General features: G+C 44.7%; 1 protein-coding gene across 6 annotated transcripts in view; it reads left to right on the forward strand.

Annotated features, from left to right (window-relative positions):
- The window catches only part of Atg7 (autophagy related 7), a 278,976-nt gene that overhangs the window by 127,535 nt on the left and 138,567 nt on the right, over positions 1-12,874 (forward strand). For 5 of the 6 annotated variants that reach the window (XM_040738126.1, XM_040738125.1, XM_040738129.1 and 2 more), the window contains one exon: positions 4,042-4,164. In XM_040738126.1, coding sequence (XP_040594060.1) covers positions 4,042-4,164 — 123 coding nt within the window. Of the gene's footprint in view, positions 1-4,041; positions 4,165-6,057; positions 6,368-12,874 lie in introns of those variants that run through there. The other variant, XM_040738128.1, reaches the window with a different exon arrangement.

Below are 12,874 nucleotides of genomic sequence, written 5' to 3' on the forward strand. Positions count from 1 at the left end.
GGTCCTGTGGAAGGATAACCATAGGATCCCCGTGACTCAGGCACACCTGTTTCTTAAGCAGGTTATACTCATGGCCCTAGGGCAGCTTCATGCAGTACCTGTAGTATGCCCAAATTTGATTTGTGGCCAGTCACAGGACACAGTGTGGACACTTCTGCCGTGACATCTACCCCTCCCTCTCCCTCTCCCTCTCCCTCTCCCTCCCTCTCTCTCTCTCTCTCTCTCTCTCTCTCTGTCTGTCTCTGTCTCTGTCTCTCTCTCTGTGTCTCTGTCTGTCTCTCTCTCTGTCTCTCTGTCTCTCTCTATGTCTCTGTCTGTGTCTCTGTCTCTGTCTCTGTCTCTCTCTCTCTCTCTCTCTCTCTCTCTCTCTCTCTCTCTCTCTCTCTCTCTCTCTCTCTCTCTCTCTCTCTCTCTCCATACTTTCTCCTCTCTCCTGCTGCTCTTATCCCTAGAGGGAGGCCAGCATCTCCTCTCCCCTTTCCTTTTTTTTAACGATCCTTTTCCCCTAAACCAGCATTCAGATGATTTAGAGATTTCCAGATGCAGAACACTGAAACTGTAGAAGGAATATTTGGGCCTGAATTTATTTCCCCTTCTTTTTCTTTCTTCCTTCTATCTTTTAAACACAGCACCATATACACAGTCCAGATATTGGATTTTTAAAAATATATTGTTATGTCTTGGAAATCAATTTTTACCAGCCATTCAGAGCTTTGTGGGTTTTTTTTTAATGAGTTGCAGGATATACCACTGCTATAAATGCCACATAATATGGCCACATGGTCCCCTGTCAGATATCTGTTTTCAAGGTTTTCTGCTGCAGTGGTTCAGTGATCAGTCTTACATCTGTGTTCCTGCTACAAACAACCACATAGAAACTTTCACAAGTGAAATTGCTAATTGTGGTGTTTATGCTTTTCCAAAAGGAGGATTTTTTAAAATTCTATTTCTTAAGTTGCTTCTCAGGTGCCTGTTCACGTGTCCACTGATTCCTGAATGTGACCAATGTTTGCCATTTTTTTCATACTCTTCTCTGTGTCTCTTCTGGGTTCTGAGATAACTTTAGAGGTCCTGCAGCTCACTGCCTGCCCTTTGTTTGACATCTCCTGTGATCACTGATCCAGGGGTGTGACAGTCACATGTTTTGCTCTGAGAGTTCTTGTTCTTTTGTCAAGGCGACTGGCCTTTCATCTTCTGGCCTTCTTTGTGAAGGGTAACATGCTTATGGGAGTCCTGTCCACATCCTAACTGCTCAGATGAATTCTTACGGCACATACTTTATATACCCAGCACCCGATATTAACACCCTCAGCACCCCCTTTCTAGGCACAGTCTCTTCATAGGTCCACTTTATCTTGAACACCTGGATTAACTTTACCTGTTTTTGTTTTTAACTTTGTATGAAAGTAATTATGCAGTATGTACAGATTCTTCCTCCTCTATAATGTGTTTGATGAATGTAATTATAATTTCCATTGTTGATGTATACAATTCCATCCTGAATTTACCTAATTCATTTACTCATCTACTATTAATAGTTACTTAAGTGACTTCGAGTTTAGTTATCATTAGTAGTGCTGCCACGAACACTTTTGTGTCTTCTGATGCTCCTGTGAACACATTTTTGTTTGTTTATGTACCTAAGGATTACTGGGTCACAGGGTGTAAGTATTAAACTTCTTTTAACTATCTTTTGTTTGTTTGTTTTTCGAGACAGGGTTTCTCTGTATTGTTTTGGAGGCTATCCTGGAACTCGCTCAGTAGACCAGGTTGGTCTCGATCTCATAGAGATCCGCCTGCCTCCCTAGTGCTGGGATTAAAGGCGTGCGCCACCAACGCCTGGCTTTTTTTTACTATCTTTTTACTTATTCTTTGTGTCTTTCACATCATACATCTCGATACCATTCATCTCCTGTCTATCCACCCTCTGCCGTTGCAACCTTCCCCCAAGATAAAATTTATGAGAAAAGAAAAAGAAAATTTTGTTTGTTTGTTTGTTTGTTTTAGAGTAAGGTGGTTTAATCAAATGCTTTAGTTTTCAATTTTGTTTTCACTGCAAAGTCTCCCAGGACTCGCCCATTTGTCCATATGTACTAGGTAATTCTCAAAGTGGTATCATAGTTTGAAAATGAATTTTCTAAACCTATCTGACCACGAAATGCCCCTCTGTCATTTTTTTATTTGAACTAGAAACAAGCTTGCTTCATATGTCAATCCCAGCTCCCTCTCCCTTCCCTCCTCCCCCACCCCCTACCAACCTCCCCAATCCCCACTCCACTACCCAGGGAGTTGAGGCCCTACATGGGGGATATCTGAAGTCTGTCATGTCATCCATATATGAGTGAGTACATACCATGTTTGTCTTTTTGTGACTGGGTTACCTTACTTAGGATGGCTTCTTCTAGTACCATCCATTTGCCTGCAATTTTCAAGGTTCCATTATTTGAAAAAGAAAAGTCTTGTTGTGGAAGCTAATATGACACAGTGAGTCATGCAGTAAACCCTTTTGTCCATACATCTTTACTTGTACGTGTTCATTGCAGAGAGTCATCGGTCTGTTTTGAGGACTCTGGTTTCTACTACACCATCAATACTTGGCCCTCACTGAGACCCCTCTTGGATATCCTGTTGTTGCCCTGTGTCATGGAGATCCTACAGCTTTGGATCTGCAGGACTGGCCCCTTCGCATGCTCCAGCAGATCACAGATGGACTGAATGTTGGGGTGGGCCAACTCATAGCCCTGGTTCTGGGCCTGGGTAGTTGCAGGGCTGGTCAGCCCACTAGCTCTCCCATCCCTACCACCAGGGTGAACTCTCCAGTGTTGCCCCAGCTCGTTCATGCAGCAAGGAGCAGGGGGAGAACCAGTTCTCCTGCTTCCATTCCCTCAGGGCTGGCTCCCCTCACCTGTGCCACCAGGGCCAGGCAAGGTGCAGGGCCACTAGTACAAAACTTGGAAAGTGATGCTCTCATCTTATAGTCATGGGAGTCTCAAGTGTCCCATATCCTTGCTAACACTTGCTGTGTCCTGACTTTTGTAACCCCTTTGGTGGGTACAGGGCATACCTCATTGTAGTTTGGTTGCTATTTCTCTGGTCACATGTGACATTGAGTATATTCCTGTGTTGATTGTCCTCATTTGTGATGTTCCTGTTGACATTTATTTTTCCATTTCTAACAGTTCTATTTTAAAATGATTTTTGGCTAGCTGGAATGTCAGATTTCTAGCAAACCATTATGTCCTGCCCACTCCCTTAATCACATTCCATTTTTCCTTAGATCTTCCCTACTCTGTTATTTATTTTGTAACAAGTGATTCTTTGGTCCGGTAGCTTAGTCTTGTAGAACATTCAGTGAACTTGCATGAAACTTACTTTATTGGGAGATGTTGGCATCTACACAGAAGACATGTGGCTCTCCCCTGCCAAGTCCTCCAATAGTGTTTAAAGATGTTTTGAACAGAGAGAGAGAGAAAGAGATTGTGTTTGTGTGCCTCTGTCTGTGTCCATGTATGTATGTATGTATGTATGTATGTATGTATGTATGTATGTATGTGCAGATGCCTGAGGAGGCCAGAGGCATCAGATTGCCTGAAGCTAGAGTTCAGACAGTTTTGAGCCACCTGATGATGGGTGCTAGCAACTAAACCCAGCTCCTCTGCTAGAGCAACCAGTCTCTTAACCCCTGGGCCATCTCTCCAGCCATTATTTTTCTGCCGGTCAGGCAGCATTTTTACCTTATGTTTTATTTTCTTTTTAAAAAGTTTTATCACATTTATTTATTTACTTATACTTGTGCGTGGTGTGTCCATGCATGTGCCATGGGGTGCATATGGAGGTCTGAGGACAACTTGTAGGAGTCAGTTCCTTCCACCCTGTGGCCCCTCCCTGGGAATCAAACTTGGGTCATGAAGCTTGGTGATAACCACCTTTGCCTGCTGAGCCACCTCCCTGTTTTTAAACAAGTGATTGTTAGAAAGAAGAACCTTTTAATGCATACCTACAGCTACAGCTCCCTTTCTAAAAGTATCAATGTTTTTGCAGGTTCTTGATCAATACGAGCGGGAAGGATTTGCCTTCCTAGCCAAGGTGTTTAACTCCTCACATTCCTTCTTAGAAGACTTGACTGGTCTTACGCTGCTCCATCAAGAGACCCAAGCTGCTGAGGTAAGAACACAGCATTTCTGTCCTAAGGACTGAGTTTTACAACCTGCCTAACTCTTGCTTTTGTAGAAGATGATAGAGTGGTTGATTTTGGCCTTTTTTTTTTCCTGAGAGCAGGTAGCACGTTGGTCATCAGTGACACACCCTGGTGTGCTAAGGTGTCTAACCTGTATCTGCTGAAAGCAGGAAGCAGGACAGAGTAAGAACAGGCCCCTGATTTCTAAGCATCTCTTGTGTTTTTGGAAGGTGTGCTAAAGTATAGCTGTCAGTGAAGGCCTTGGACTCTGGCTGTGTCATTAGAGAACATGTGACCTGCTTGTTGTTGACAGCCTGGTCAGTCTTAGGTACCAACATTGGCCTATTGTGAAATGACCAATGTCCCAATGATTGAGGGACAGACACAGGTGTCAGTGAAGCCCACAGTTCCTCAAAATGGGTAGCTGAGAATGAGTGGCTCTTCCCTGAAAAGGTCACAAGGTGAGCCGAGCCCTCATGGCACTTCTGTGGCTATGCAGGGAAGCCCTTGCCATCCCATTTTCTGCAGACCTGGCTCAGTGCTGCAAAGCCATATGTCCTGGTCATTGATAAATACCCCAGGGATTGCATCTCTACACCACTGAGCAGGCCCCAAGTAATCAGGAGTGGCTGACTTGGATCAGTCCTGGTCGGCCAGTGGAATAAGGGCTGCCGTTTGGATGAGTGGGATGAGCTCCGAGTAGAAGAAACCATTGGAAAAACCAGAGTGCAGTTGCTTGGACTCATGAGCAGGTCGGGGTGAGGTTGACAGGCACACCCAGGAAACAAGGCATTCTGCCTCTAGCACTTGGCTCAGAGCTGAAAGTGCATTTTCCCTAACTTGTTCAGATGCTGGGGTGTTAAGAGATGTGGTCCTTACTGATGTCTTGTACTTAGAAGCTGGAGAGTCTCTCATCCCCAGGGCCAGAAAGTGAATAGCACCTCTAGAGAACTCTGAGAGATAAAACTGTCCCCTAGAACTGAGACTGGGGTCTCAGGCAGGTTTCAGGAGGTTTTGCTGATGGTGGCTTCTGTGGCCTGGAAATTCATGAGGAGGAAGCTGTAGATCTTAGCAGCACCGACATCACTGGTGAGATGGTGAGAGGGCTTTGCCAGCCAACAGAATTAACTTCTTTCCCAGCTCAGAAGAGCTGCAGCAGAGATTTCCTTGTGTCTCACTCTAGAGACAGAGCAGATGTCAGGGTTCATCCCTTGAGCACATCCGGTTAGTCTGCATTTTGGTGTCTCAGCCAGTCATATCCTTCTCAGAGGCCCAGAGGAAAAGAAGTTCCTGCCAGCCTTGGTGACAATAAGCTGTGGACAGGAAGGACAAGCTTCATCTGTGAGCCTGAGTGGTTTTTATTTTATTTTATTGTTTTGAAGTTACCTTTACTAAGTGGGCTGTAGAGTCAGAAATCCCCCATAACATTGGAGGTGAGTGATAATTAGTCAGTTAGCCTATGAGCCAGATGTGACTTGCAGCTGTGGTGTTTTGGAGCTTGGCTGTGTTGAATTTTAAAGAAAGCCAGAATTTTAAAATCACAACTTTTACATAAAAGTCTCAATTTCCTCATTCACAACTTCTTTGAAAAATCTAATCTGGCAACTGCAGGCACGTGCTCCTTGACTAGAGGGAGCTAAACAGCATGTCCTGTATAGAAATGACGCATAGAATGATGCATGGGATTCAGGCTTTGAAGGCATAAAGCATGTGAAGGCTGTGGATTCAGCTCCATGGTGCGGGGCTTCCTGGCATGCACAAGGCCCTGGGCCCAGTGCCAGCGCCACATTAGGAATGTCTATAGAAGCAGTTGTCATGCCTGTCACGTGGCTCCGTTTCCTCTCCTGGAGACAGACAGATGCTGTTTCTTCATCCTTCAGCCATGTTCTGGATTGATTTCATGCTCTGCAGTTGACAGCCTTTCTGGGAGTTTGGGTCTGTAACCCTTGGCTTACCAAAGCTCTAAATAGAAGCTTTAACAGAAGGACAAAACATAGTGCTCACCGGGGGACCTCAAGGCAGCAAAAGTCACTGTCTCACCTCTGCCGCCTCCTTGCTCTGAAAAGAGCATGTATATGTAAGAGAATAAATACAGATGTCAGAGAGTAGCATTACTGCCTACTGGTACTTTCCTAACTTGTGGAATTCCAAGCCTCAATGCCCCAGGGTAAAGAGGAAGATCAGGAGTTCAAAGTCATCCTTAGCTGTGTAACAAACTCAGGGTCAGTCTGGGCTACATGAAACCATATCTCAAATGCAAAACAAAGCCAAAAACATCTGTTTATATATAGTATTTTGATTTTTGTACTTATTTCTGGTGAATTTGTAGATGCTTAGTATGAAAATATGAACTTCTATATTTTTAATGCAACCTAATGAGAATGATAATTACCTTTTGGATCAACTGTTTTCATGGGTTTGGTGTTACAAAAGACTCATTAAAATAATATACATTGTTTTATTATATATGTTTTTTATAAAAGAATTTTAAAATTTTTGTGGTGCTGGAGCTCAGGACCATATGCATTTGTGAGTGAGTGGTGTGTGTTTGTGTACATATATATGTATATACACACACATATGTGTGTGTGTGTGAGTGATGAGTGAATGTGTGAGTGTGTTTGTGTGAGTGTGTGTGTGTGTGTGAGAGAGAGAGTGTGTGTGTGTGTGTGTGTGTGTGTGTGTGTGTAAAACTGTTTAAAAATGACTGAACTTCTTCTGAAGGTCTGATGCCCAGGTACATGGTGGTTACTGAACAAGAGTTGATGGCACTCACAAACTCATGTTCGTTGTGAGAAGTGAGGTGTTAGCAGTGAGCTGAGGTGCATCAAAAATGGTTAGCCTTTATGTAGGCAGTAAGTCCTGAGCCTCACACAGATGGCATGCAGGAAAGCCTTTTGGGAAGGCAACCAGCATTCCCTTTAGTTTTAAAGGGTGAGAAACTTCTTCATATACAAAAGCTGCATTGGTCATTGAAAGACAGAGAAGAGAGGAGCAGCACCCCCAGCCTCCCTGACTTACAGGGCACGTGACACAGCCACAAGGTTCATCCTGTTTTCAAGTGATAATTCTGTAATTTTTAGTTTTCTTGGATGGCATTATTATTGCCCCCACTTGCATATTTTTATCACCCCCAGAAATAACATGCCCATTATGGGGTCACTCCCCTTTCCCTGCCCTTCCAGCACTAATCTCTAGAAAGTTCTGCGGTTTAGCACCTGTGTCTCCATGCAGCACTCCTCCTTACAGAAGGAGGAGTGCCCAGTTGAACCTGCCAGAGACCATATGTCCTCTTGTTCCCACAGAAAGGCCACAGTGACAAAGATACAACCAAGCAGGGACATCTGTATTCAGTGAGATTGACCATGGCAACCCTAGCCTTGCTACCTACCATCCTTCCTTCCACTGTCACTCATCCTAATGGACTGCAGTGAGTTCATTGAAAGTCACTGGTGCCTGACCTGCTATGGAGATGACCAGGCAGTGGGGAAGGAAGAGCTAAGAATCACAGTTGCAGATGGAGCTTGGGGCCAGCCCTAGAAAGATGCCTTGCTTATGGTGGTGATGTTTTGGTGGTAACACTATGAGAGACAGTGACTGGATGTCACTAGGGATGAAGCTTGAAAGTAAAGTAACAGGACCAGTGAACCATCATGACAGAGAACAGGGAGTTACCCTGTCTGCCACAGTGAGGAAAGGCTACTGAACCAGGGTGTAGTTGTTGTTCGTTTGTTTTTATATACAAGGTCTCACTGTGTAGCTTTGGATGGCTTGGAACCCACTAAGTAGACCAGTCTGACCCCCAACCTCACAGAGATCTGCCTGTCTCTGCCAGCCACCCAGGTACCAATCCAGATGTTCTTAATGTAGAATACTATGGAGGGTAACTTTTATTTCACATTAAAAGTTTAAAAGCACTTCCATGGAGAGGCCATTTGCCTTGATTTGTATTTTATCTTGTAAAGATGGCACCTTGGACAGACACCTACACTCTTTGAATCCCATCCAGCTGCCAAATATTTTCATATTGCCCATGGAATGTTAGAAATCCCCACGGCGGGAAGACCTCATTCATTCAGCTTCCTATACTCTTAAAACATGGCCATTGATGAAGGATGCTTTCACATTTTATCTTCAAGACCCAACTTTCTGAGAGTGCTGGCTCTCAGAGACTGGCCTCTGTGCAACCTGAGGAAATGGAAGTTGCAGGCTGATGACCACAGGGTGTTCCAGCCACAGATCTGCTGAGGAGTTCCCTGGGTGTTTCTTTAATTGATGGATTTCTCAGTGTGACTCAAACATGCAAATGCGGTAGCCTCGTTTTATGAAACTGGCTCAACTTAGCCTCCAGGGTTATTTCTCATCCTGGGACAAAATATCAGTTTCCATGTTTTTTATTTTATTCCAACTGTGGGTTCAACATCGTGCTCTGAGAAACACCAAGATATATTTTTCCAGTCTGTCTAACTAAGAAGGATGGTTCCCTAAGAGGACTGACAAAACAAGCCCTGTTGGTCCCTCCTTTAGACATTGAAATTCCCAGATCCAGTAGCCATAATCTGGCCATTCTCCTGCTTCCAGGATTAGCCTGAGACTACCTGCCCCTCTCTCAGGCCTCTTGACAACTCTGACTATTGCACCATGGCTGATGTCAGCATCATCCTATTCTTAGCACTGTGCTCACGGCACTTATGTCTTCACGTTTTGGTGACATGGCATGCTTTCTGCAGATCTGGGAAGTTAATTAGTGATAATGGGGAGGAAAGCTAACTGTGAACACGGTCATACAGCCCTTGCCGGCTGGCAGTCACAAGGAGGGCTGTGCTGGCAGATGCATCTAGAGCTGAGATTCAAACTCTGCCCCTTTGGCTACAGACCTCTAGAAGGTGGAAAGTCACGGAGAAGCATGGTAGCCATGCAGTGTGACTTCTTAGGCACAGAGACTTCCTCTCATGCTCAGTGAGCCACACTGTTAACAAGGGTTTCTGCCCAGCCTTTGCACTTACCCCCAGTTTTTGGCCCCTCGCCCTCACAGCTGGTTTTGATTTGGTTTCTGTGGAGTAGTTTTTTGTTTTGTTTTGTATTTAACAACAGTCAGATATTTATGTACAGCTTCATCAAGAGCCTCTGATGACAAATATGCCTTCAGAGGCCAGTGGAAGCTGTGGGAAGCCCCGTGTCAGCACTCAGACCTGTTTGCAATGGAGAGGGCTCACTGTGGGAACTGACGAGCCTGTTCATGCACCTAGCTCTGTCCTCTGCTAGCCCTTCTCCCTTGGTCGGTCCTGGGATGGTGCCCTGCCCTGATTTTTCCTTATGAAGCAATCCTTCAAGATCAGCCTTGGCCCTCTCTCCTGAGTGAGGGGAGGAGAGGCAGAAACTGCAGGCAGAGAGCCATGTGCTGCTTAGCTTGGAAACTGGAGCCTGTCTTTTGAAATCCAGCTTGGCAGCATCTCACTGAGAACCCACTGTATAAAGTGTGTCCCTTTTATTTGCTGTCAGAGTTATCTGCAAAGATTTGAAATGTTTATATATGTGGGCATTAGGGATGGTCCTATTGAAGAATAGACAGCAAAGTCTGAGTGGAATTCTACCTTTCAGAGAGGAGGTTGGATGGTGCAATCTACTTGGAGGCCATGGGAGAGAGAAAGGGGGAGTCACATGCTTCACGCAGACAAGACGGAGCTGAACAATGAGACAGTCCTCTAGTCCTCCTTAAACCATGGGAATAGAATCCTCCCTAAATTATGAGACTGGAGTCCTCCCTAAACCATGAGACTGGAGTCCAAAAGACATCAAACCATAAAGACTCTAAGATATTACATTAACATAAAAATATTTTTAAAGCTGATTCAGTCATGTCGGAGAAGAATTGGATCTGGATTTGTCTGACTGGGTCCTCAGCTCTGATTGCCAGTTGTATATGTCTTTAAATCATGACAACACTAAGCTAAATGATGCATTTTGAGTTGGGGAGGGTGCTTCTCAAGATGGAGTCTGTGAGCCAGAAGGTAGAAACTGAGTGGATTCCTGGGGCTAGGTAGCACATGGGCCCGGCACAGCTGACCCGACTTCCTGACTCAGCGGTGGAGGGCCCCTGGAGGTGTCCTTGTAGCCTGTCCTGTCCTTGTTTTTCTAGGGGCTGTATTTTCACAGCTGACCCTTCTCATTTGCAAGCAAAACAACTGCCTTGTGTTGAATTTGGGGAGATTCCATATTTCAAGGCTGTAAAATTAAATGGAATCATAGCTCTGAGATTACAGTTCTGAACCTTCTTAGTTGGCTGAGGGATGGCAGGGATAGCACCAAAGGTGCATTTTGACCTAGTATCACTGATGCTTCAATTGCTGTTTATCAGTCCCGCCCAGCTGGATGTGTTGTAGAAGCAAAGAGGTACAAGGCAGGCCTGAGGGTCAGGGCCATGGTGCTGGGGGAGGGGAGATGTGAGTGTGACACGTCTTGTGGCCATGCGTGCAGAGTCTGACACATGATTCTTTTGTTTCTGTGGGATCTCAGGAAGTTCTCAAGCCAGAGGGGGGCTCCAGGAAAGAGAAAGTATTGGTTCCTAGAGGCTGGAACTCAGGGATAGCAGAGGAAAACAGAGTCCGGGTGCCTGTGTCAGGGGAGCCCCAAGACCTGTGAGAGTAGGACAGTAATTAATACTATAGCCACCAGCATACTGTACTCCTGGATGCCTGAAGCCACCTAATCAGGAAGAGGTACCCATCTTACAGATGAGCTGTAGAGGGACAGAGGGAAAAACAGATATGTTGATTACATGTGTGAACTTTACTGTGTGAAGCCTCCGTGCACATGGTAAGGTTTTACAGTACACCTTACAGGCTGGGAGCAGAGAGGACTCTGCAGGCTGGGTGCCAAGATGGTTTTAACTTACATGGAATCTCTGCTTTCATACTAAGCCTAGACGTTTCCACACACAGTAGAGCATTTGGCCAGTCTCTCACAGCCGAATTCTCTGATAGCCTGTCTCTTGTACTGTGGTATCTGCCACATCACTGTGCCTTCTTACTCTTCCACTGGTTGCTAATAAAATCTAGTAGAACCTGAGAGGTTTCCTCACCGATAAACTCATGATTCATTTGGAATTACCACCCTGAGAAAAGCAGGTCCAAGGAACTTTCTCTCTAGGCTTCTGTCTTCCCTAAACTAGAGAAGAAATTAACAGCTGGCCACCATTTGTGGTTACAAAGCTGTGTGCTTAAAAAAAAAAAAAAAGTAACAATCTCGAAATAGGTAATAGGTTTTTGTTGTTGTCTGTGCTGGGCATGGAACCAGGGCCTCATGCCACTGAGCACGTGCTCTGCCATTGAGCCAGACTCGAAACCCCTTGTTTTGTTTTAATTTGCTAACTTAAAGTATTTGTGTTTATCTTACCTTAAGCCTCCTTGGAAGAGACCCCACCTAATTCTGCTTGGCATTTTATTAAAAAGAAAAGAACTTGGCTTCGTAAAAGAGTTTTCAAAATAGTTCATGTTCCTAAAGGATTGTGCACGTAAACGTTTGTGTCACTTCAGTCAGATGAGTTGTGATGGTTGACGTTTGAAAGCACCAGTTCAGAAGCAAGCTAGTTGGTGTTTCTGTGCCCAGATACTTGTTGACACACTTTTGCCTCTGTCCTCACTTCCACTCTCCCCCCTTTCTTTAGTCAGTAACCTGTGGGAATAGATTTCATTCTATGACAGCAGAGGCCCACTTAAGCCTCAGCAATGAAGGCCTGAGGGTCTAGGAGAGGCCAGCCTGGGGAAGGCCTGAGGTAGAGGTGGGATTTCCTCCTGTGCCTGCCACTGTTTGTATCACTTCCTGGGATCTGAGGTGGCACCTAGCTAAAAAGGTGCAGGCACATTTTCAAATTTTAGACGATGAGGAGCCAGTGAGGTAGCTTAGGAGCTAAACGTGCTTATCATGCAAGCCTGTCAACCTCAGTTTGATCCCCAAAACTCATCCTGGATCTGGGAGCATAAGCCTGTGCAGGCATTCCTACAGCAAGATGGAGAACAGAGACCGTGGAATTGCCCAGAACTTATGGAACAGCTAACCTGGAGTACACAGCAGCAGCAATGAGGGAGGAAATAAGGAACTCCCCAAAGGTATCTGTCCTCTGCTGCCACACATGTACTGTAGCACTCAAGTGTCTGGGCACATGTACACACACGCATGTGCGCATGTTTGCGCCCATACACACACACACACACACACAGACACACACACACAGAGTATAATTTGAAAACTTAAAACTGAAATATTTAGATTATAATATAAAATTAGTTAATGTAATCTAAGTATAAGTGAACCAAATGGAAACCTTTTCTCGGTTTTTTGTTTTGTTTTGATTTTTGAGACTGGATTTCTCTGTGTGTCTCTGGCTGTTTTGGAACTAACTCTGTAGACCAGGCTGACCTCAAACTCAAAGATTTGCCTGACTCTGCCTCCTGATTGCTGGGATTAAAGGAGTGTGATCACCAGCTCAATTATTATTTTTTTTTTAACTAAAAGTGATTCTTAATATCAATGCCATAGACCTTTGAATTTTAAGCAGATACTAACCATCCTAGAAGTAATATGTATTAAGTGAGTTTTAGAGTGTCAGATTAGCAACAGTGTCAGAATATGTAAAGGAACTGTATGAACAAAACAAGCTTCTTAATATGAAACAGTTGTAATTGCTTAGCCAGTTCA

Source organism: Mesocricetus auratus, unplaced genomic scaffold, assembly GCF_017639785.1.
Source record: "Mesocricetus auratus isolate SY011 unplaced genomic scaffold, BCM_Maur_2.0 Super-Scaffold_100676, whole genome shotgun sequence".
NCBI lineage: Eukaryota > Metazoa > Chordata > Mammalia > Rodentia > Cricetidae > Mesocricetus > Mesocricetus auratus.